The 25145-nt window shown below is 50.3% G+C and overlaps 1 protein-coding gene across 5 annotated transcripts in view; it reads left to right on the top strand.

Annotated features, from left to right (window-relative positions):
• Window positions 1-25145, top strand: part of NCOA1 (nuclear receptor coactivator 1) — a 185887-nt gene that overhangs the window by 137337 nt on the left and 23405 nt on the right. For all 5 annotated transcript variants that reach the window (XM_041128729.1, XM_030038087.2, XM_030038093.2 and 2 more), the window contains 7 exons: window positions 10368-10462; window positions 15167-15344; window positions 17108-17287; window positions 18493-18588; window positions 19449-19589; window positions 20454-20601; window positions 21293-22637. In XM_041128729.1, coding sequence (XP_040984663.1) covers window positions 10368-10462; window positions 15167-15344; window positions 17108-17287; window positions 18493-18588; window positions 19449-19589; window positions 20454-20601; window positions 21293-22637 — 2183 coding nt within the window. The remainder of the gene's footprint in view (window positions 1-10367; window positions 10463-15166; window positions 15345-17107; window positions 17288-18492; window positions 18589-19448; window positions 19590-20453; window positions 20602-21292; window positions 22638-25145) is intronic.

The raw sequence follows: 25145 nt of genomic DNA, 5'->3' as shown, positions 1-25145 counted from the left end.
AAGCAAGTCGATCCCCTCCATAGCTGCAGATTGACAGCTCTCCCTTTGCAGCCGAGGAGAGACAGATGGGAGGCGCGAGAAAGTCGGGTTTGGAGGAGCGGGGCTGGAGGGGGAGTGCTGCTCTGTGCATGGGAAGCGTCAGCTCCCCCCTCGCCGCGCTCGAGCTTTGCATTGTCTGCACGCTTTGGCAGGCGTCTCCTTGCCGGTGCAGTTCACATATTTGACGTGCCTGTGCAACTTGAGCATAAAGCTGGTTTAACGGTTGACACGAGTGAATTTTTAATAGTGACTTCTCATGGACTTTAGCATGCAGCGTACCAGGGCTTCAAGATGCTACATCTGGAGAAAAAATAGTCTAATTCTTTGCAAAATTAATTAAGTCGGATCGTTAAAATGGTGTTGCAATGTATTTTATGCCTGCAGGAGAAGAATGAAGGCTATGCCAGGGCTGAATTAAAGTTTTGCAGGGGAGATGTATGTAGCCCTTTCTCATCGCTGTAGATTTGGCCATGCAGAGTTGACACAGTTTTTGAATGAATTAAATTCTTCAGATTTGAGATAAAAGTTTTTTTCTGCCTTTATTCCTTCACCCAGCAAGATGGAGATGTTCTAGCTGCTTGATCTCAGCATTGACTATAAAAAAGTCTCGGCTCCTTATGCCTGTTCTCTCCTGTCAGCATTCAGTGCTCATTAATTTTGCATTCACTCAGCACCGTATAATTTTTCCTGACATTGTTCAGACAACCAGCCTTTTTTACTTAAGACATCTCGACACCATTAATGTTTAACTCTAAAAGGTGTGAAGACAGAAAGAAATACCCTTTTCCTTCTGTCTTAGTGGCAGCGTGCTTTGCTCTGCACTCTTCGCCATTACACAAGGATTTTATCAGAAGCAGAAAAATAGAGTTTTCCATATAAGCTTTGCCAAAGAAAGTGATGTTTCCTGGTCGGAGCAGGGACCGGTATCCTGGATCTTAAGCTGTACTCCTGGTGCCGTCGTACACTGATGCTGCATGATGCCATTTGCTTTGGGGCATGGACAAATGTGCTCTTGGAGGTCCATCTGGAATCCTTCAAGAGAGAACCACCAGTTGGTGAACCACCGTGGTGTGTGAAAGCAGCATCGGTTGAAGCTAACCCTGGTGGCTTTTGGGTTGCGAGCATTCATGCAGCATGTAACAGCATCTCAGCTCAAAAGATGTCAGTGAACTTCTTAATCCACTCCAGCAAAAGCTGCAGAAGTGTGTGTGGTTATGCATTGGGTTTCTTCAGCTGGAAAATGGGAGTGTTAATGGGGAGTTGTATCTTAGGCTCGTTAAAGGGAAGCAGATGTCTTGTCCATCCTCCCCGAGGTCCTCATTTGGAAGGATGTCACAGGTTGCTGTTCAGTTGAGTGTGTAGCAGTTGGTTAGGACAAGGGCAATGTTGGAATATGTTCTTTGCAATTTATAGTAAGTGTCAAATGGGTTGAAACAAGACTGTTGATTTATTTGCATTGTATAGTCCTGAGGAATTTGGTTGTGTCTGTTGCTGGGTAGGTAAGTGTTTAAAAAATAAGAAAAAAGTTTAAAAAAACCCAACAAAATTCCTGCCATCAAAATCCTTATCCTCTATGTGGGAAAAGAGGGGAAATACCACTTGGAGGAGCAGCCAAAACTGGGGAGTAGCCCATAGCCACATGGAAGGTTAATGTTGCTTAAGCTTGGGATCGCCAGTCTAAAGACCTGGTACGGAGTTGAGTTGTTGCCCACCAGGAGTGTCTGTTGCCCGGGGTTGGTTGTAGACATGGTGGAGGTGGCTGTAGTCCTCCTGCTGATGGGAACTGCCATCAAATTGGCAAATTGCACTGAAGCATCATGGAATGGTGTCCTGGTTTTGAAATATCACTGTTGAAGGGCTTTTTGGGCAAGTGGAAGGATAAGTCAAGCTGCTGTGTTAATATGGACACCGGCCTGTTGTATCTTTTGCTCATATGGTTTAAAAGCTACCTTGAAATCACTAACCTCAGTATAAAGGCAGTGTCCCACCTGCAGATCTATGCTGGTGGATGAATAAGTCTGTGTGGTATAGTCCTTTTAGGATTTGATGTTTTATATAGTGGTTGGAGAGGTGGGGACTGCTGGGACTAGCCCGCGGGCTTTAGTGTGTCTTCCCAGTGCCACCGTGGTAAGGACAGGCTCTTGGGCTGAGGGCAGTGTGGCAAATAGCTGTGAGAGCATTAGATGGAGCTGTCATCGTTCCCAGTACAGCAGCAATGCTTGACTGCTTTTTTTTGACTGCTTTTCCAGCCAGGCCATGAAGCAAGAAGCTCAGGTGAGACATGGGAGAGCGGCAGGATGTCCCACTGTCCTGACCTCCACTGATCCGTCTCCGCTGTTGGCTCTACTGATGCAACTGGAGTGGCATCCTTTAGTCCTCAGTCCTCAGTCCTCACCATCCACATGGGCACTAGAGCCCATTTTATACACCCCAAGGACTTAGTTTCCTCCCTTGGCTGCGTGCCTGACGAGATGTATCCTCCTGACATGTGCCTTTGCATGTACGTTGATGAAGGAATAAGGGTTCACGATGTGTCTGAAGAACCCCTTGGGGCTGTGTTGGTGAGGACATTCTCTGGGATGGCACAGAAGTACCTGGGGCTGAAGCGAGCCTTGTGTTGTCAGCTCTGAGGGTGCATGGGTTATTTCTTTTAGGGCCAACGCTGGAGTTTGGTGATGAAGTCAGGAGTTCAGCTCTCACTGGAAAAGAAAGAAAAAGAGAGAGAGCAAAAGCTGTTTGCCTGCTGGTTGTGGAGGAGGGCCTAGGGGATAACAACACCCCCCGAAAAAACAAAAATGAGACTCTATCTTAGAATAAGAATGTAAAATGGATCAGGCAAATCTCCTCTAAAAATGCCTTTTTCTCTACTTTGGCCGTAAAGGGAGCATGAGACCAGTAGCTCAGGTGGAAACATCTCCATCCTATGCTCTGAGAGATAGATCTTACCCCGGTGTCCTGGAACTCCTGCCTGGTGTTATGGCACATGGTTGGGGAGCACCCTGGGTCCTGTCACCGATAGACCATCGCGACAGGTGATATAAAGCAGGCGAGCGCAGGGCTCTGAAGGAGCCGTGCTGATTTCTGAAAGCCAAGATCTGCTCTTCTATTTCTTGCACTGGTATTTTCAAGCTCTGAATCTCACAGATTGTATTTTTCCACAGTTTTTTAAATTCATAGATCAGATAATTTCCTTCCTCCTACTAGAATAAAAAGTTATACAACCTAAGAGCTGCTAATTTCCATACAGTGTTTTAGAGGAATCTGGTATTTGTGGAAGTGAAGAAGGGAGGACTCTGGGCTGGGTTCTCTGCATCTGCCTCCGTGTGAATATGCTGACGTTGAACAGGGGGGCGTTGGGCAAATCTCAGCTTCCACAGCTTGAATTTTGGTTTAAAGTACCTCCAAAGAAGCCATCGTTGCTGTGGTCCAAGCGTGTGCCCTGTAGGCTACGTAGGATGGTATTCCTTGGAAATTGGCTTCATTCCCCAGTTGAGGTTGGATCTTCTTCTACCTGTTGATCCCTAGGGATGAAGAGGAGAGCGCTCGGGCTTGCTGGGACTCAAGAGGAGGCCAGAGGTGAGCTCAGGACCTCGGGTCTCCCTGGATGGCTGGGCCACTACCACTAGCAGCAGCCGGTGATGCTTGGAGGCTTTCCCCCAACATGTCCCTAACCTGACAGATAGCCCTAGACACGTCTTCCTCCTTGAGTACTGTTTAAAAACACAAAAGTGTTCCCATTTCTATGGTCTAGATCCCCTTACCTGCTGCTTTCCTGTATCGATATTGTTGTCTTTTTCTCCTCTTGAGGCTTTTTTAAACCACTTTTTTTGTGCCCCACTGCAAGATGTACTTGGTGCACACCTTCTGCCAAGGAGTTTATTTTTATTGCAGTTTTTTTTTCTGTTGGGTTTACTGGACTGATGAACCTTGTAGCAGGCACTAATTAATGGCACAGCTTTCTGTCACGCTCTTGATCCGTGGGTGCACCGAGTCTGTTCCATCTGATTTTAATTAACTAAAAATCAAAGCTCCTCATTTGGGAAATTACAGATGTGGATTTTTTTGCCTCACTCATCTTTTAAAAAGCAGATAGAGCAGATCCTGGCTGAGATCTGGGGGGTTCAGCTGGCACGGCCCCTGGGGAGGCTGCGGGGCTGTGCCGTATGAGAGAGGAATGGGGAGTCATCGTGCCTGGTGCTCCATCATGTTTTCTAGGCATCTCATCAGCTTCTCCATCTTGCCCTGCTCTGTCATCCTTGGTACCCACTGGGGTACCCAACACGCTCTGAGAAAGGCTGCAAGTCCTCCTTAGTTGGGCTTTTTGCCTTTGAGCTGTTGAATTTTTAATAGAAAAGTCAAAACCCAAAGACCTTTTGGGCTTCTATCATAAGACATGAAAAATGAATGTTGCCCATAGAAATGTCATGTTGAAAAAGAGCCCTTGGAGGGTGTGGGGCAGCGTTTGGGTCCTGGCCATCATGTCCGCAACTTTGGGGGCCTCTCCAGTGGGGCTTCCTTGGAGAGCAGCAGTGAGCTTCTTGCAAGTCAAGGCAAAATGCAATATATTACAAAGTTTTGTGCTGGGCAAGTGGAAACAATTGTTCTAATTTTCTGTGTTCATGACGTTTCTCAGCAAAATCCTAGTTTGAATTCTTTATGTCCTGATTTAGAAGACCCACGTGCAATATATTGTTTTTCAGATATTCATTTCCCCTTTCTGGGGAAAAAAAAAGCATTTCAGCTGCAAAATTTTAAATGATGAGCAGAATCAGACAGCTTGTATTATTTTAATTTAAAAGTGCAGATTTAAGGGATAGAGAGACAGGAGTGCTTGCCCTGGATGCTATGGATGGAGCTCCATGTGATGGAGCCTGTGGGGCTGGAGATAATTTCCCAAGACACTGCAGATGGACATCAATGCTGGACATCTTTTCCTCTCCACCTCCAGCTCCTTGACACCCATTTTCCTTCCCCTCCCACCTTATCCCTTGGAGTGGCTCTGGGAGGTGTCCCCTAAGCCACCAACCCTCCTTCCCTATGGTCCTGCCATCACTCTGGTGGCACATCCTCACTTCTCCGACCCCTTGGAGTGCAGGTGCTCTCCTGGCCATGGAGCTTTGTCATGTTTGGGGTAAAAAGCGGTAAGTTAAGGCCTTTGGGGGGACTTTTCCCATTGTGTGGCTATGGCTCTTACCCTACACAGCCTCAGCATTGCTCCAGGGAAGGTCTTCAGCTGTGGCTGCTGGAGGAGGTCACGACTCCTCTCCAACCCTTGTATTTTCCCTGCCTTGGATACCTGATTTTCTCCCTACCTTGTATGCCTGATTTTCTGTGGGTACAGGGTTTTGGGTACAGAGGTCTGGAAGCAGAGAGAGGCGAGTGCAGCATCCTGGGGATGATTTTGCTGTGCCCCATGCCACCAAAAATGGTGGTAGAGAAAGAGCAGAAGACCTGCCAAAGGGATGGAGGCAGCTAAGGCGAACTAGGGAGGTTGGGGAAATAAAAAATAATAATGCAAAGAGGGAAAACAAAGAAAGGGGAAAGCACCAGTACCCTACAGCTCTGTGGGTGGCACCCACTTGCCAAAGTCACATCCTTCAGCTTTGCTCCATGAGATGTGGTTTAGAGGCAGAGTGTCTGAGCCAGTTTTTAAGGGGGGTATATACTGCACTGTCTTCTGGGGGAGCAGAAATAACATCCCAGATGAGCCGTTTGCCTTTCCTGTGTGTGCTCTTGGCTTTGGGCTTTTATTAACCAAAAAAAAGGAACTTTTTACGTTGATGTCTTCTAAAATCAGAGGGAAAACACTCCGAATGGGTGGGCTGTCCATCCGCACACCTCGACTTGCCGACGTCCCCCCAGCCTGGGCTGCACCCCACCGTTTCAGCAGCTTGCCACCCCGCCGTCAGCCCTCGCCTTGCCAGGGGCGTAGCTTTTTACTATGCTCGCCTCCCACCCCTTTCCACCCCCCCAGCATTGCTCCGTGCCTTCCTTCCACTGTGCCGAGCCCGGGAGGAGCTGCACACCGAGAGCAGCCTGGCTGGCAGCCCTGGACACGGCCGGGTACCATCGGGCTGGGGGACGGGAAGAGCAGCTCTCGGTGATGCAAAATCTGTTCCCATTGCCTTGTGCTGCTGGCCATCGCTTCCAGCATCAGGGCATCTGAGTGTATCATTCCTCTTCCAGTCTCAGCGTGCTTTAGCAGTGTCCTCCATCCCTCACCAGCCTTGTGCCTTCCCCATCCCTTCTTCTAGTCCTGCAAAGAATCAGCGGCTTCCAGCCAGGAGGCTCGTGTGGCTGCGAAATAGCGGGGCTGAGCTGGAAATGTCACCTCTCTCCGTGCCAAGCTTGGCTGCACGGGGTTGGCACGGGACGAGATTGTTTCCAAAGTGACCGCGGTGTTCCCAGGCATCTCAGTGGGCATCGCGTCCTGTCCCACTGCAGTATCGATGGTGTTGGGTGACCTGTTTATAACACATTTACTTCACAGTTCAAGTCCACTGACCTAATATTTTTGGAGTGCCAAGGACCCTACAGCTCCTATAGACTCCAGAGGCACCCAGACATCTCCCTGGTTGTCAGAAAATCGGGGCGTAATTTGAGGAATGCATTTAAAATAGCTCCTTTCTCTGCTGCAAGAAAAAAACCCTGCTTTAATCACATTTGCAGCAATTAGGTTCCAATCGGGGCCGTCAGCATGCCGGGCTTTTATTGTGCCGTGGGGATTTATGATGCCCAAGGCTGCCAAAGCCCCCACAGCTGGATCCCAACAGCTTCAAACAGCAGCAGCGCCAGGGCTCATGTTGCTCCCGTTGGTTTATTTACACGTGAATCTGTCTGTCCAGCTTTATAATGAGATTATGAGCTTGGGGAACCGGGAATTTGCTCTGTGTCTGGCTGTGTCAAGCGCAGGGAATGCTTGGCCCATGACTGATGCTCCCCGAGAGCATCAGCCTGTCACCAGCATAGCAGAGCCACCACTGCAATTAATGCTGGAAGAAAAGAAATTTGAAATTAATGGGTTAAGGTGCAAATCAGCAGTTTGCTTGTAATGTATTCCTCGCATGCTCGGGATGGAAAAGCTAAAGAGCTGCATTTAAGCACATTAACTGAAGTACTTAGCTGGGATGCGCTGACGCTTTGAAGGAGTTTTGCATCGCTGGGATGTGCCACCCTGGAGAAGGTGAGCAAGGGATCCATCTGCTCCCAGATCCAGTGCTGCAAAGGTGGGAAGAAGAAGGACTCATGCACAAGGGACACAGCGACAGTGCATCGTTCTGCCAGCTAATCCTCCCGAATAACGGGCTCAGAGCTGGCAGATGAAACTATTTCACTAAAGCAGGAGGAGGATCCCGCAGCCCAATTAAAGGATTAGAGCTGAAAGCCAGTGCATTGCCTCTAAGTGCATCAATTTATTAAGCGTAGGAAAACAAACCCATTTCTAATGCTGTGGTACCTGCCAGCTCCCACGGGTTTGGGTGCATGGGAAGGTCTTCCATCCCTGGAAGGGATTTGGGTGTCTTCCTTGGGATGGTTCTGCTCCTTCATGATTTAGCCATGCAGCGGTGCTGGGTGGGAGGCAGGCATCGCTGCTTGGAGGCAGTTCAAGTGGAATGAACTCTGGTTTCTGCTTGAAATAGGGGAAACTGAGGCCTGTGGGGTTGAGATGAGCTGCCCAAGGGGGTCCGTAGCAGGATGCAGGGGTCAGGTATTTTAGGGTTGGAGTCAGACTGTTGCTTGGGCATCCGAAACCTGTGCATGTGTGCTCGAAATGGGGCGCATGTTGCCTGTTGTTTTCGGGGCTGTGCCAGCAGAGGTGAAGACATGACCTTTTTCGGTTGATTTATTTTCTAAAGAGAAAAGAGCCACTGAGTGAGAGGGAAAGCAGAGGCAGAGATTACCTGGTAAATTGGTGGGGGAAGCTGGCGACCACCTCTGCAAGAGCAAGTGTTGAGCAAGTGCTCTTCCAGGCTCACTCGTCGCGGCGATGCAAGGGATGAAGGACAAAGTCAGGAACGAGAAACACCTAAAGTAAGCTTAAGACAGATAAAGTCCTGGGAGGACACAGGGATGAATAGTTTCAAGTGACACATCTGTACGTTTTGTAAACGTGATTTGATGCTGAGTAATAAACCTTCCATCCGATGTGCTGCAAAACAGCAAATGCAATATAGCTTTTGCTTACAGACAAGTCAGGGGACTGGCTCCCTTGGTGCTGGGATGATCAGAAACGAAGACCAGTGTCAAGAGAGATGAGCAGTAAACCTCCAGCAGTCCTAGAAACCTCTTGGCTTGCACTTTCAGCATGCATACTGCTGCGCTTAACGGATATTTATCCCGAGAAAACATCTCTTGCCCTCTGGGAGCGGACTGACATAGGCTGGGCAGAGCTCTTTCATCAGCCTGGTGTGTTGATACACATATACATTTGATTGATAAACATGTATTTATTGATGCACATGAGAGTTTCCAGGTCCTACACAAGGCACTGTAGGTTGAGGAGCATTTTCCCTTGCCCTGCTGTGCAATAAAGTTCACAACTTGCTGCCATACCTCTTAAAACCAGTTCGGGTAATTTTCTTCCTCCAGCTCCCAGCACCTCACACGTGTTTGGTCCTTGGGATTTTTCTGAGCATCCCTTTGGTTTCCTGGCAAACCCCAGGATGTTACTCCTGCCATGCGAGGAAGCCCAGCCTGCGAGGATGGGGCTGCATCCCTCTGGACTGTGCATGTTGTCCACAAAGCATCCCGGCCCCAGCCTCTTTCTTTATACTAACAATTAGCAGTTATACAGAAAAAGCACGGCTTAATTTTCAGCTACTAGGCTGAATTTGTGGTTCTGGTACCTGGGAAAACCTTGTAAATAGCGTAACATTAATAGAGGACCAAGTTTCAAGTCATTTTTCGGCTAGCCACACAAAGTCTTTTTCATTTTTAATCAAAACCTGCATTGAAGCCGTCCATGTGAGCCTGGACTGAGGATGCTTCAGGACTCCTACACTGTTTCGCATCCTGCACGGCTGATAATTTCCTTTGCTAGTGCCAATGGGCACTGACATGCAGTGGGTAACACTCTGCCCCTCCAGCTGTCCCCAGGAGCTTGCGTTTTCACATTTCAGAGCAAAACATAGCTGAAGCAAAAAGCACCTGCAATCTGAGACATCCCTGCTTTTTTCCCTTGCGAAGTGATGCCTGATCAACGAAGCAGGTATCCTTTCCATCAAGGTTTAGCTCCCACTTGCGTCTTTCTGCTCTTAGTCCACCCAACCCATGTGATCAAACAGTAGTTAATCTCCTCTTTGCAAATACTTCTATAGCCCCAGAGGTGCCTAGCTGGGGCTTGCACTGCCAGCCTCCCAAGTCACTCCCAGTGATCAGGGTTTATTCTCAACTGCGTCCTGAGGAGACAGGGATGCTGCTCTCCCCATCCTTCCCAGATCACAGCCGGGGAGGCCAAGGGACTCTCCCAGCTTTTCCAGTGGAAAAGAGTCATGGATCTGGAGGAGCAAAACAAGACAGCCCTGAAAAGCCAGTGGCATCGTGGCTCACTTGCCTGTGAGCGCTGGCTTTATCACATCCCACTTGCCACCCGCCTTTTGCTGCTGGATTTATCCTGAATTCCTCGGAGTAGCTGTGCGACGTGGCTAGCACCTTTCGGGGGAGTGCGAGACAAATAACAGGGCCCTCTCTCCGGGTTTTTTGGGTCGTTTTTTTCCCAAAGGGATTATTCAGCAATACAGCGTGAGAGTTTCTGGAAGGGCTGGGGCTGGGCTTCTCCAGCAGCATCACCCGCTCCACGTCGGGTGCTCTCCCCCTGTCCCTGGCCCTGCTGGCTCCTGGCTGACCGGCATCTGGGATGCTCCCTGCACATCAGTGGTTCAGGCTGCTTTTTCTTCTCCAGCAGGTTTCCTCTGGCACAGCCCATTCTCCATGAATACCTCCCGGCAGTTATTTCTTAAAGCGTTGTCCGAAAAGTTCCAGATGAAATACTGTAGCTTGCGCTAAACTGGATATACCATTTCCTTTTCAAAATGTTGATCTTGGATGCCTCTTTCTGCAGGCTTTTGCTTTAAGATGGACTTTTTCTTCCTGCTAGCAGTAGATTGCGATCTAATTAGTGCTTTTATTTTATAATAATTAATAAATAATTAGAAATGACATCATATCTTCATGGGACTGAGGGATGAAATGAAAATGCTGGAGTCTTTTGGTGCACATCCTGCATTGCCTGTATGACAAGTGGTCAATATTTTGTTTATTTTTGGTAATAATTCAGTAGTAAATTGATGGGTTTTCTTGGCTAAAACATCCCTTTTCCTTTGCTACAGAGAAAGCGGCTGATGATGAAGTCCAGAAGTCCGACATCTCGTCCAGCAGCCAAGGAGTGATTGAGAAGGAATCTCTGGGACCTCTTCTTCTGGAGGTAGGTGGTAAAATGTTGCTGATGCTGCCAGGCTCCCGCTACTGCTCAAAGCAAAGCACTGCATCAAGAAAGTGAAATACAGAGGAGGAAGGCAACGGAGACATAGTTGGGATGCTCTAAGCCTAGCCATGTCCCTGGGCTAAGTTGCAGGTAAACTGATTTTGGTCCTTCACTTCAGCAAATGGTTTGGAAAGTGAGTCTTAACCAAGCATGGTGGAGCTTGGACTTGGTTAAGTTGAAGCTATTCTGGATAGCTTCTTAATATCAGCATTAAAATATTGAGTTGCTTCTAAGTGTGTATTAAACTGAGCCCCTGGTCTCACTTGGAGGTGACTTCGGTAATGTGGATGGATGGTTTTCAACAGATTTGAATCCTTCTGTCCTTTGGAAAATAGGGAGGATGAGGAGGGTGCGCCGCATTTTGGTTGATATCAATAAATCAGAAATAATCATATCTCAGGAGGAAGGTCTGAGTTGGACCTGATGGGACCATCTTGTATGGAGAAGGTTATTATATGAGGGTTATTATATTATATCACAGGCCCCAGAGATAAACTTCAAATCCTAAATAGTTCAGCTGGTGATTTCACAGAGGGTGGTTGGGGTTGGGCAGGGGGAGTTCCTCCGTGGGGATGGCCAGCACTATCCCGCAGCCGCCTTCTTGCATTGAAACCGCCTGATAAAATTGCACATTCAAAGATGAAAAGGAAGCAACATCGTCATCTGATTCATTTAATTAACTATAAGAGCATAATTGCTGACACGACACAGTCCGATGAATTACTCTGTGGTATCTGGTGAGAGCCCAGTAGCTGGGAGGTGAAATGTGGCGTCGTTTTTGAGACAGAAAGCCAGCCTGTGTTTCAGGATTCCAGGTGAGTGAGACTCCCTCCCCATCACATTTTTTGCCTCTTCTGCATCTCCAAAAGATGCTCGGAGGCTGTGGGGAGCTCTCCTGCATTGCGATGCATGCTTTTCAGGACCTGTTTAATCCCTCCTCATACCACACTGGTCTCCCCTGAGCCCTGGAGTGAAGGTGTCAAAATTAGTAAAACTCTGCAAGAGGTGACTCTGCAGATGGAGCAGTTAATGCAAAAGGGATGGGAAGGGGGTTGGCGTCAAAGGAACGGTCTGACTTGCAGAAAGGATGCAAAATGGGTGCTGGAAGCACATGGATGGAGTTAATGGGGAGTCAGCAGCTTGGCTACAGAGGTGCTCAGACTAACAGACCTGCAAAAATGCAGAAGGGGCTTAGAAATTAGGCTGGGAAAGGCATGTGGGTTTTGAGGGGTGCATTGGGTGCTAGAAACAGGCATGGGAGTACAAAGTGATGCAGGAGAAGAAGCAGATACTCAACAAAACCCTACTATTTGGCTTATATTGGGAGAAGGCATCCTACGAGAGCAGTGGCAGAGCCAACAAAACCGTGAGAGAGAGCAGCGTCCATATATCCGCAGTAAATCCACATATTTCGCAGTGTGGTCTTGGGAGCTTGCCTTTACATCACTGAAATGATGAATGTGGGTCCAGCTGGCTCACCAGAACATCGTTCAGCAGGGGTCGATCCCCTCGTTTCCGTGTCCACACATGGGAATATGTGGCTCACTGTGGCCAGGAGCCCTGGAGGTATCCAGCACCTTGGGTGATGGGGAGCAGAGTGCCTCAGGGCAAAGCAGGGATGGCAGCACATCAGTAATAGAAATGGCCCTGGAAAACCTGAGGTCATCATAAAGAAAAATAATTTAATTAAATCAGCTAGCTTATGACTAAAAATTATCCCCCGTGCTTGGGTCAGGTATTGATGCATCCTTTCTGCGGGAAGGAACTCAGAGGTGCATTACTGCTCAGTCGATGCTGCTTTGTAAACAGCCTCCCTGTATTATTTGATTTAAAATCCATGTTTAGATTATGGTTATTATCTATACAGGCTAGGAAATAATTTCCTAATTGTCCTCCTCCCGCAGCGGCATGTGAAGCCCACACACTTGAGAGGCTGACCCTGACCCATGCCCATGCTACAGGGTATCCGTGGCTGCACTTTGAGGATGCCAAGCCCTTACCACCCTTAGTTTATTTTCCATGCAGATTGACCCTAAGAAGCAATTAGTGGTTTCGCTGGTCCCCAAGCAATCCACAGCCTCCCATGCCTGAAAACATTCCGCAAATGACTTCCAGCTTCTTCTGGGTGTCCTGTGCACAGGCGGGGTTTTCAAACCCAGAAAGGCAAAGATAAAAAGGGCTATTAAAAAGCATCTCATTCATTTTTAGGAAGGTTTTCTGCCTCTTGACCTGTTGTTTGGGCTTGACTTCCATAAGCAATTGTGCTGATAAGGTAATTTAATATTTAAACCATGGATAAATGCCCACTGTTGCTGCTGGAGGAATGGGGGCTTCAGGGGAGGTGTGCAAGCTGGGTCCCCACTGACTGCCACCTCAGAGCTCCCCTGCCCCTTCCCTGCTCCTCTGGCCCCCCAAAACCAGCATCACCTGGAGAGAAGGGTCCAGGTAGGGTTTATTATCCAGCCTGGGTCTTTTTTTTTTGGGTGCCCGAAGTGCAAAGGCTGGTTGTCTTGGCAACAGCTGGGAATAAGGAAAATTGCAGCCGATCTGCCAGAACCATTTTGACAAAAGATTTCTTTCTTCTTTTTTTTTCCTTTTTTAAATGCTTCCTGTTTCTTGCACTTAATGTTGCTTTACAGCAAAACCTGATTTTTAGAAACTGCATTAAATAAAGCCTGGACACTCTCCATCAGAGGAACCTTCTGCTGGCATGGGCAAGTGGGAGGATGGCGAGGAGAGGGCGATGCTGCGGGTACCAGTTTTCGGGCATCAGAAGTTTCTCCTGTCCCTGCACCATCTCCCACTCCAAGATATGGCCAGATCTAGTTGCAGGATCACAGTCCACCAGACCTTGCTCTTGATGAGCAGGATAAGTAGGAGTTAGACTCCAGGAAAACCAAATCCTGCCTGGATGAAACATTTTAGGTGATGCATGTTTGGAAGAGTGTAAATCAGCCATCAGCCTTCTCAAGGGCTCCTCACACAAGCATTGGGCTCTGCAGCTCTGAGCTTATTTTGTAGCACCAGAAAGCATTGCCTCCCCAGTACCATGGCAGTGAATTAAAAACCTTGATGGTGTCCTTGTTAAAATAAGCAGATCTCCCCGTGTTGTATGATTGGGTCTGGGTCACACTTGTCCTCCTCCATTTGATTGCAGTGCTGAATTTGCCACTTGCATCCTAAGTGCATGAAAAAACCTGTTACTCTGCATGATGCAAAGGCTCTGTCATTCTTGGGCTGTAATTAAGCAAATTGGGCATATGCTTAATTTCAGCAGATTGCCAAATTAGAACCTTTCTGACTTCAGCTGTGGCCCTTGGAAGAGGACTGTTTCTCCTCCACTGGCATCGTCCTTAGTGACAGGGAAGTCCTTAGCAGAGGAGGTTGCAGACCAGAGATAAGGATTTGATGTATGGACTGTTCGGTGGATAAGGAATTGGCCGGGTTGTCGCATCCAGAGAGCAGTGGTCAACGGCTCAAATGCCGGGTGGAGATCAGTAACGAGTGGTGTCCCTCAGGGGTCTGTACTAGGACCAGCACTGTTTAATATCTTCATCAATGATGTAGACAGTGGGATCGAGTGCCCCCTCAGCAAATTTGCAGATGACACCAAGCTGAGTGGGGCGGTTGACACGCCTGAGGGATGGGATGCCATCCAGAGGGACCTGGACAAGCTCAATATGTGGGTCTGTGTGAACCTCATGAGGTTCAAACAAGGCCAAGTGCAAGGTCCTGCACATGGGTCAGGGCAACCCCCGGTATTAACACAGGCTGGGGGCTGAAGGGATCGGGAGCAGCCCTGCAGAGAAGGACCTGGGGGGACTGGTGGGTGAAAAGCTGGACGTGACCCAGCAATGTGCGCTCGCAGCCCAGAAAGCCAACCGTCTCCTGGGCCGCATCAAAAGCAGTGTGGCCAGCAGGTCGAGGGAGGGGATTCTGCCCCTCTGCTCCGATCGGGTGAGACCCCACCTGGAGTCCTGCGTCCAGCTCTGGGGTCCTCAGCACAGGAGAGACATGGACCTGTTGGAGCGGGTCCAGAGGAGGTCACAGAAATGGTCAGAGGGCTGGAACACCTCTGCTATGAGGACAGGCTGGGAGAGTTGGGGTTGTTCAGCCTGGAGAAGAGAAGGCTCTGGGGACACCTTACAGCAGCCTTCCAGTACCGAAAGGGGACCTACGGGAAAGCTGGAGAGGGATTTTTAACAAGGGCGTGTAGTGATAGGACAAGGGGTAATGGTTTTAAACTAAAAGAGGGCAGATTCAGACTGGATATAAGGAAGACATTTTTTATGCTGAGGGTGGTGAGGCACTGGCCCAGGTTGCCCAGAGAGGTGGTCGATGCCCCATCCTTGGAACCATTCAAGGTCAGGTTGGACGGGGCTCTGAGCAACCTGATCTAGTGGAAGATGTCCCTGCCCATGGCAGGGGATTGGACTAGATGATCTTTAAAGATCCCTTCCAACCCAAACCATTCTGCTATTCTATGTGTTTAAACAAATGCAGTTATTTTATCACTGCTATAATATAGAGTGGGGATGAAGCTGAGGTGCAAGAGGCAGAGGAAGGTTGCCCATGGTCATGGAGCATCTTGACTTGCTCCAGGACCCATTGCCCACACGCTGCCCAGGTTTATTCCCCTTACAGGCATTGGATGGCTTCTTCTTCGTTGTGAACCGCGAAGGGAGGATCGTCTTCGTCTCTGAGAATGTGACCAGCTACCTGGGTTATAACCAGGAGGAGCTCATGAACACCAGTGTCTACAGCATCCTGCATGTGGGAGATCACGCCGAGTTTGTCAAGAACCTGTTGCCAAAGTCTCTAGGTAAGAAAACCCTTGAGGTGGGGATTTATATCAGCTGGTGCTCGGAGAGTGCTGTCAAAAATGCTGTTGTGTCTTCAGTGAAGCTGGCCCTTGTATATATATATTTATATATATTATTTATATATATTATTATTTTTTATATTGTGTACTGTGAAATTCAGAGATATACCCAAGCCAGGTAATAATCCATAAACCTTTGCCTAGTGAAATACATCCTACCAGTGAGATATCAATATTAGATTTTTGAATAAACAGCTGGCGGATGACAATATTCAAGTCATCTTCCCTTTGTCTATTAAGAAAACTTTTGCCTTCGACTTTGGCTCATGGGTGGGAAGAACCAACTCATCTCACCGTAGCGAGGGGCACACGTAGGAGCTTTAGGGAAATGAGGAGGAGGATTTCAAGGTGTTGATTTGGGAGACTGCGTCTGTTGGCTTATCCCAGTTCATTTAGGATGTCCTCCCAGCTGGAGGGGGGATTGTCCCCAGCTGGCTTCAGAGCCCATCAGTATTTTGCCAAGTACCTAGCATGGGGATATGCTGCATCTTGAGTGTGAGAGGAGGTCACGGTGCAAGTGGTGAGCTCGCGATGGGCTCCCACACTGGGAAAATGAACAGTTGTGAGGATGAGAGGAAGCACCACGTGATGAAGGCACTTGCAGGGTGTTGGAAGCAACCAAAGCAGAAGGTTTTATTTGTTGACTGGAGGTGAGCATCCTCTGGGTGGCTAACGTGGGTGAGACATCACTGATTCCTCATCCACTCACACCTTTGAAGAAACGCAAAAGGAAGATGAACCTTTTTCAAGTACCTTGACTTAAAAATAGGGTTTTTTTTTAAATTCACACTTGTCTTCCTCCTGGGTAAATACAGTGATGTCTTAAACCATCTAAGTCTGTGGGCACTTATCAGTTTGAGCCCATAGAGGTTCAGGCATCTTCTTTTCCCTGTGGTTATCCAGTGTAAGGCTGGGCATTTTGCCTTTCCTTGGATCTTACAAGCCCCTCAGCTCTTCCTGTAGATCGGGTTGCATGAAAGCTTCATAATCTGCTGGTGGCAAAATCATTTGGGTTGAATACGGATTTCCATGGAGATATTGTAGAGGGCTAGCAAAATCAACCAGCTGGTGCCCAGAGGTTTTTGGGAAAAGCCAGGTTGTAGAAAAAAATCAAAGGGGAAGGTTTTCACTGCTGTGGTACCGGAAGATCTTGCTGCTGACTTACCCCAGAAATGAGGAGGAAGGAAAGAAAAAATTCATTTCTATGGAGATGCTTAGCTGGACTTGCTGGAAGAGTCCTGTGAGTGTTGCTTCAAGGGGATTTCAAGTACAACAGCAAGAGGCAGGAGCCCTCCCAAGCTCTGGAAGTGACTGAGAGCCCCCGTGCCTCAGTTTCCCTGCCCGTAAGGTGGAGATGATAGCTCCTACCAGCGATGTAGGGAACAATCCATAAATGTCAGCACGATGACATGCTGATCTCATTTGGGGTTGTAGATGCTCTCAGGGCCCGGCTGGGAGCGTCGGTCTGGGCACAGGGTCTTTAGCAGGTCTGAAGGAGCCCCGAGGGCTGGCAGGGAGGGCTCTGCCCCCAGCTCTGCTCTCAGCTCGCCCCTGAGCTGAGCAGCAGGCTGCTTTCTTCTCCCATGCTGGCGCTTTTCCTTCTGTCCCCTTATCCAAGGGGCTCTCGGGAAGTCGGGGGGGGGGAATGTGGGCACAGCGCAGCTCCTAACAACTCCTCTTCTCCTCCGTTCTCCATCCCCCAGTAAATGGAGTTCCTTGGCCTCAAGAAGCGACCAGGCGCAACAGCCATACCTTCAGCTGCAGGATGTTGATCCGGCCGCCCGATGAGCCGGGCACGGAGAACCAGGAGGCTCGTCAGCGCTACGAGGTGATGCAGTGCTTCACCGTCTCCCAGCCCAAGTCCTTCAAGGAGGAAGGAGAAGGTAGGGGAGAGCATCCTCTGCTTCCGACCCTGCGTTCGGGCAGTGCAGGCAGGAGGAGGACTGGGATGGGGATGGCAGGGCAGGCAGGAGGAGGAGCAGGGTGGGAATGGTAGTGCAGGCAGGAGGAGGAGCAGGATGGGAATGTCAGTGCAGGCAGGAGGAGGACTGGGGTGGTAACGGCAGTGCAGGCAGGAGGACCGGGGTAGGGACAGCAGTGCAGGCAGGAGGAGGACCAAGGCAGGGACCAGGGCAGGCAGGAGGAGGAGCAGGGTAGGGATGGCAGTGCAGGAAGGAGGAGGACCGGGGTGGTAATGGCAGTGCATGCAGGAGGATGACCAGCCCCCACGCTGCAGGGCTGCCTGGTGGGGCTGGTTGTTCCTGGCCCAGCATAGACAATGCCTGGCATGGGGGAGAACCCAGGGGAGGTGCCTGAAGTTCGCTGTGGCTTCTCACTCTCCCCCTCTGAGCTGATGCCCTCCAGCCATTCCATCTTCCCTGGTCCTCCGAGCTGCCTCCAGGACTGCTTACAGTCGGTATTCCTTAAGGAAGGAGCAGTATTTTATTACCCACCAAAGCCCGTTGGCTGCAGCACCTTCGCAGGGAGTGACGTGGGTGCTGGACACCCCACCTTGTGCCTTCACCACTGCCGGACCACGGTGCCGCCCACACATTTTTGGGCTGAATTGGCTGCCTGCAGGCAGATCTCTGCCCGAGGATTTGGGACGGGCGGGGTTTCCCCGGCGCCATGGGAGCCGTTGCTTTCCTGCAAGTGCCCTAACTCTCCTTTCAGTGTCCCAGCTATTATTTTCCAGCGCATTAGCTGGATTAATCCATTGCGGTTTACACAGGAGATCATGACTGGAAGGAATAAATTATGGTATTTTATGACCAAATACTTTGCCTGAAGCCGACAGTTGCTGGCTTTTAGTGCTGACTTTTATTGTACGATACTGCCAGATCTGCGAAGCCTTTACAATTAATTTCTCCAAGCACTGGAAACCTCTTTTCCAGCAAATTTTATAGAGTTTAGACAGAGCCTATTTGCTTTGAAAGGCCGGAGGATTGCTCGGGGTAAACACTTCTAGGGCAGGACGTGGCAATCAAGCTCAGCAGTGGTATTTTAATTAAAATTTTCAATTGCAAGTGGTGGCTGTAACATCTGATTTTCATGTTCTCGGTCCCTTCTCCTTCTCCCGCTTTGGCAGATTTCCAGTCATGTCTGATATGCATCGCGAGACGATTACCTCGACCGGCAGCCGTCGCCCCTTCTGAATCCTTCGTGACCAAGCAAGACACCACAGGTAACGTCCCAGTGATGCCAGGGAGTCCTGGCTCTGGAGGAATTGTTGTCCCTGGGGCTCAGAGGCCAGCAATGCAGTGCAGGACCCCATAGCATGAGCATGGTCCAGTCCTTTTCAAATGGCAGCGCTGCCTGCTAGGACTGTTGTGGTTGACACCTCAACTGGAGGCACCTCAACTGAGTTTACACCTCAACTGATCCAATACACCAGACTTGCACCCTGCATGCAGCCCCTCTCTGCTCCGTTGGATTTTGGGGGCTGTTGAGGTTTCTGATTGATGGGGATGATACAGTCATCACCTTTCAGATTCAGGTTTGCCGTTGGCCAAATATTACTTTCTAGCCATTCTGATGACCTTCTTTCTGGTAATCATTACCCTGGACTTCCCTGCAGCCTGAAAATTCTTAATGAACATTTTCTCTGCTTGCTGCTCCCTGCCATGGCTGTAAAACAGCTGGCAAAGCTGCCTGGTGTTTCATGTCAAGGGAGAAAGCAGGCAGCAGGTCCTGCTTGGAGCACCTCCTGGTGTGGGCAAGGTGGCTGGTAGGGTGTTCCCCTGGATGAGGGTGTGAATCTGGGGACCCCAGCCTTGGAGCTGCAAGGGTCCCTTTGCACGAAGGTGCTTCTTGTTGGGTTTCACGTTCACTTCGGCTGGCCAAAGTGTGCGTAGAGGTTGGTGCGTGCTCCAGAGCAAACTCCTTGAACCTCCACCTCCTTCTGGAGGACATCCTTGTGTGCTCCTGCCACTGCTGTCTGACGCAAACAGGACGTGGCTTCATTTTCCACATTTATGGACCTATTTGTGCTGAGGGACTTCTCATGCTCTGCTTGAGTAAGGTGGCTTCTCTCTCTCTGCCCAGGTAAAATCATCTCCATTGATACCAGTTCCCTGAGAGCCGCCGGCAGGACAGGCTGGGAGGATTTAGTGCGGAAATGCATCTATGCTTTCTTCCAGCCGCAGGGCAGAGAGCCATCTTATGCCAAACAGCTCTTTCAAGAAGGTAACGGGCTCCTCTTCCTCGCTGGCACGCTCTCCTGCCAAGCAGCGGGAGCTGCAGGGAGAAGCCGGGGCATGGTCCTCTTTGCTGGATAAATGCTTTCTGGAAAAATAAATGCTGCAATAATAATCACAAAGGGACAAAAAGAGAGGGGAAAGGGCTGAGTAACGCAGGAGGAGCTCCTCCAGCCGGGAGGTTCCTTCTCACCTTTCAGGAAATACAGAATTGAGACAAATAGTAGCTAACTATGATTATTTTAATTTTTTTTTCCTGTGCTGTCCACAAACGCCATCCCCAGTGTCTAAGCAGAAGAAACAGGAGCTCTTTTGTGAGCATCTTTGTTCTGTCGGCTGTTTTGTGAGCATCTTTGCTGTGTTGGCGAGGATGCTTACAACAGGGACGTGGGGAAAGCAGGACGTGGGAGCAGGAGGTCGCTGAGCCTCCAGAGAGCTGTAACTCTGCCAGGGTTGCAGCGACAGCATCCTGCTGCACCTTCCCAGCCTGGCTGGGCTTCATCAGCTTGTATGTTGTACGCTGGTGATTGAGTGATTGCACCTTCAGAAGCTCTGAGCACTCAAGAACAGTGCTTAGATTTAGATTTACCCACTGCAGGACACGGCTTTGGAGCTGGAGAAGCAGCTGGGAGGATTTCTGTGCCACCATGGTTATTCATACTCCTCTTATTTTCTGGGTCTACGGGGTTAGCCAACATGCAGTGTGTGGTTTTGTTTGCTGGGAAGGTGGTTGTCCCAGGCAGATTCTCCCTCTCCTCTGCTCCCTCCCTCCTCCTCCTGGTGCTTGTAGGGTGTTGCAGGTTCTGGCTTGAGTTTCTAAGGGGGTTGATATGTTCCTGGTTGTCTCCTTCAGTGATGACACGCGGCACGGCCTTCAGCCCCTCTTACCGATTCACCCTGAGCGACGGGACGGTGCTTAGTGCCCACACCAAGTGTAAGCTCTGCTACCCCTCCAGCCCAGAGATGCAGCCCTTCATCATGGGCATCCACGTCATCGACAGGTACGTCCCCACCCCGCTGCTACCGAGCTGTGCCAGCACCTGGGTGGGCGATTCAGGAATTAAAGTGTCTTCCCTACAGTGGAAAGAGTATCCACTGGTGGTCTGCGGTGCTGGTTTGGAGATGTGATCCTCGTGGGGAATCTGGCAGCTCTGTTGCTCTCGATTATTCTTGTTTTGCAAAGAGGTGGCCCCAGGAATTCAGGTGGAGGTTTATAGACGTGCTTCACATTTCTGCCTTGCCCTGGAGAACTTAAAATATTTGGGGAGGGAGAGGCTCTGACAGACTGGCAGGACAGGGAGAGGTGAGGCTCTGAAGCTGAGTTGTGCTGGGGAAACACGAGGGGGCTGGGGGAGAGGGGAATGCTGTTGGAGCATGGTTGTCCTCCAGCCATGTGGGAACATAAGATCCAGAGAAGGTGGTGCCTTTGGGGTTTAGCTGGTGAGCAGCCATGATCCCAAGCAGTCACGTTTCTGGTGAGATGCTAAAGCTGCTGCACTCCAGCCGTGTGACTGAAGTGGATCCAGAAGCGCTGGTGGAGATGGGAAGGCTGGGACCACCAGAGCTTGCGAGCTGCTGCTCTCCAGGCTTCAGAGCTCTGCAGCATGGATGGGCGGCAGGAGCTGCCTGAGCGACACTAAAGGTTTGGGCAAAGCCTCTTGTGACTTTTCCTCTCCTTTTCGTCTCCCACAGGGATCACGGCATGCTCTCACCCCAGGAGAACACTAACTCTGCGATGTCCCTTCCCCGGGTCAGTCCCTCACTGAACCCCAGCATCTCCCCGGGGCAAGGCATGGCCCTGCCGCCCTCCATCCCTCCCTCCAATGGCAGCATGTTGGCCACCAACGTGAACCAGCAGCCAGGCGCCGGCCTCCACAACAGCAACTCCAGCACCAGCCAAACCAGCTTTGGATGTTCACCTGGGAACCAGATAGGAGCCAACGTTGCCTTAAGCCAGGGACAAGCCGGTCCCCAGAACAGTAACCACACTTTGAACCTCAATAGCTCCCCCATGAATAGTCCAGGGATTACCCCACCGCAGTTCATGTCCCCGAGGCATCGGGTCAGCCCAGGGTTGGTGCCCAGACCCAGAGTGCCCAGCAATCCCTTCTCACCCACCATGCCCACCATGCACTCCCCCGTGGGCATGGCCAACAGCGGCAGTGGGGGCAGCTGTGGCACCGGTGGCACCAGACCCTTTCCCAGTGCCCCCATAAACTCTATGCAGGGGCTGACTGAAGGTCCCAGCACGCCGGTGGGCTACTCCACGCCACCCCCTGTGCTGAGACAGCTCAGCTCCCAGAGCTCGCCCGGCCGCCTCGCCATGCAACCCATGAAAGCGGAGTCGAAGGACAGCAAAGAGATCGCCTCCATCCTGAGCGAGATGATCCAGTCGGACGGCGGTTCGGGCGATGGCAAACCGCTGGACTCAGGCATGCTGCACGCCGGTGACAGGCTCTCGGAGGGGGACAGCAAGTGCTCCCAAGCCACCAGCCATAAGCTGGTCCAGCTGCTGGCCACCACGGCGGAGCAGCAGCTTCGGCACGCCGATGCGGACACGAGCTGCAAAGATTCGTTAGCCTGCGCGGGCACTGCTGGCACCTTGGCCTCTGGCAACCCTCCCAGCAGCACCTGCCCTTCCTCCCATAGCTCACTGACCGAGCGGCACAAAATTTTGCATAGACTCCTTCAAGAGGGCAGCCCTTCCGATATTACCACCCTGGCCATGGAGCACGAGAAGAAGGAGAACACCCCAAACCCCACCACCACCCCCACGGCTCAGAGCCAGCTGCCGGGCACCCCGGACATCAAACTGGAGCCGGATGCGCTGAAGAAAAAAGATGTCAAGGATCACCAGCTCCTGCGCTATCTGCTGGACAAGGATGAGAAGGAGCTTGCTGCAGCCCCAGCGCTGACCCTGGATGATGTGAAGGTGAAGGTGGAGAAGACAGAGCAGATGGAGCCCTGTAACACGGCCCCGGTGCCGCTCGCCAAACCTCCTGCCACGGAGGAGGTCAAGCTGGAGACGCAGGGCCAGGTGAGTTGACCCATCTGCATCCGTGCTGGTGGGATGCTCTTGACAAGTCGTGTTTTGGGGGCAGTTTCCCCCAAACCCGCTGGCGTGCTCTCTCTGCAGCAAGGCGGTGGGGCTGGGAGAAGTGGGGGGGATGTCCTGTGGCTGCCACAGCCTTCTGCGCGTGCACCCTCTCCAGTGCTGGTGCCACCCTCTCCACCGCTGATGCCACCTGCTCCAATGCTGGTGCCACCTTCTCCAGCACCAGTGCTATCCCCTTTTGTCCCGATGCTTCACGTTTTGGCAGCTCAGATCTTCAAGGCAGTGGTGGGAAGGGAAGGGGGAAACTTTACTGAGGTGTATAAAAAGCAGAAAGAAACCTGGCACATCACTGCAGGTGGTGGGCTTGAGTGAGGAGAAGACCACGTGCGTGTTGTCATGCAAAAAGGTTCTTAATTCTGCATCTTTGGGCACATTCAGGGCTTGTGTCCCAGGGAATTTTCAATCCCTTGCCCTCTTGTTGGCTGAGATTAGCAATTATACGGGCCTTTTAGTTATCCTAAAAGTATTATTAAATTGAATAATCCAGTGACAGATCTCTGCAATAGAGATTTGGGTGTATAAATATTCATTACATGCAGCTATGAATAGAAGAGATTTCTTATTTTTGAAAGCCAGGGGAGATGGTAACATGGATAAGGCTGCTTAATCCTTTTTAAGCAAAGAGAAGAGAGCGGCTGACATGAAGAGGAGGGCTGATCGCCTGCTTACTGACTGCGGCAAATAAGGCTGCCGGCGTTTGGAGATACGGGATGAATAACAGAGCACTCGGAGAGCCTCGAATGACAAATGCACAATAAGTCTCTTAAAAAGGTTAAGGGCTCAGTTGGCTTGGGAGTCGCGGTCGGTTATCCTATAGGCGAGTGGGAATCAAACTCCTTATCTCTTTCTATAATGTACTTTCCTGGTTTCGTCTGCTTGCTGGATGGTACGTCCTCCCCCATCATCTCCCATTTGAGATCCATCATCTAGATTAATGTGTCTCTGGATGAGGGAAACCCAAGGCAAGACGTGCTTATTTTGGGAGGTGCGTGGGAGCTTTCAGGTGGGCAGTGAACCTGATACCCACCAGTGAGCTGGGTCCCCACCGTGGTGCTCCTGCAGAAGGCACAGCCTCCTGCCTGGAGATGCACAGGCTCTCATACGGAGCTGCCCCAGTCTGCTTTCACGAAGCTGGGAGCGTGTCGGGGAGCATGGTTGTAGCCAAAATTAGGCAAAATGCTGGGGCACGGGAAGAGCTTTGCTTGCCTGGTCTCCCAGACATCCATGTGCAGGATTCACTCGCCGGCTGGGGGTGCAGGCAGGCACTTTGCTGATCATCCGTGATGGTTCCAGGTACTCCATCCTTTGGAGAGGGCAGAAAGCCCTATTAATTAAACGAGGCTATGCTAGCTAATTGTGCTCTGCTCGCAAACAGGCACTCAGAGCTTGGATAACTAGAGCCTGGATGTGTTTATAAGCCCCTCTCCTGCACTGTTGGAAGCAGCCGAGCATTTTTTAGGCTCCTTCGTGGCTTTTCAGTTCCAAGTATCCCTCCCCAGGCAGCTGGAGAGCGTGAGGATTATATGTTGGACCATACTGAGTGCTTCCAAAGAGTTAATAAAAGAGGCTGGAGAGGGTTTGCGGAGTCTTAAAATGCATTTTCTGAGGAGCGAACAACGCTTCACTGCTCCGCGGCTAAGGACAGAGTTTCATTTCCACGTGTTTTCTGTTACAGGCTGCTTTGGTGCGGTGTGGGGAGAGGGAGCTGCCATTTCAAATAAAATCTAGCACTTGCTAGATTTTTGTTTTCTTGTGTGTTTATTTTAAGAGTCAAAATGTCAATTAGGAGCAACATTAATTGTGGGGCAGACTCTGCAGCTCACCTTAAGCCTTGAAGGAATTAGTTGCTTTCCAGATTTATCCTAAAGAAACGCTCTGGGTTTGCTCAGAGCCACCTGTTTGTGGGGTGAGAACAAAAAATATTTGGGTAGGGCTTGGGAAAGAGCTAATAGGAATTAGAAGAGTTAAAGAAAAATGGAAGGAAAATAATAAGCAAGGTTTTGGAAGGGCTCTTCATCCTTGTGCTTCAAGGCATGAGCTGAACTTCAACTAGGTGAAGAGGAAACTTTTCTTCAGATTGTCTTCTCTCAGCCCTTGAGCAGGATGCTGGGGAGGAGGCAGCGCTGCCTGCACATGGGAGCGCTCAGCTCCCTCCACCATCCACACACATGGACGTGGAGTCCAAAGAGAAGTCATGGATGCCCCATCATTGGAAGCGTTCAAGCTCAGGTTGGATGGGGCTTTGAGCAACCTGATCTACTGGAAGATGTCCCTGCCCACAGCAGGGGGTTGGACTGGATGGTCTTTGAAGGTCCCTTCCAACCCATACCATTCTGTGATTCCATGAACAATAAAGTTTTACCTTCTTTTTCTTTTGCTTTTTTGGTTTCTGAATCTACATTTCAGCTTGTTTTTGCAAGCAGGGTAGAA

Source organism: Aquila chrysaetos, chromosome 15, assembly GCF_900496995.4.
Source record: "Aquila chrysaetos chrysaetos chromosome 15, bAquChr1.4, whole genome shotgun sequence".
NCBI classification, from domain to species: domain Eukaryota; kingdom Metazoa; phylum Chordata; class Aves; order Accipitriformes; family Accipitridae; genus Aquila; species Aquila chrysaetos.
Note: the sequence above shows the minus strand (reverse complement) of the source record. Positions and strands in the feature narration are given on the sequence as shown.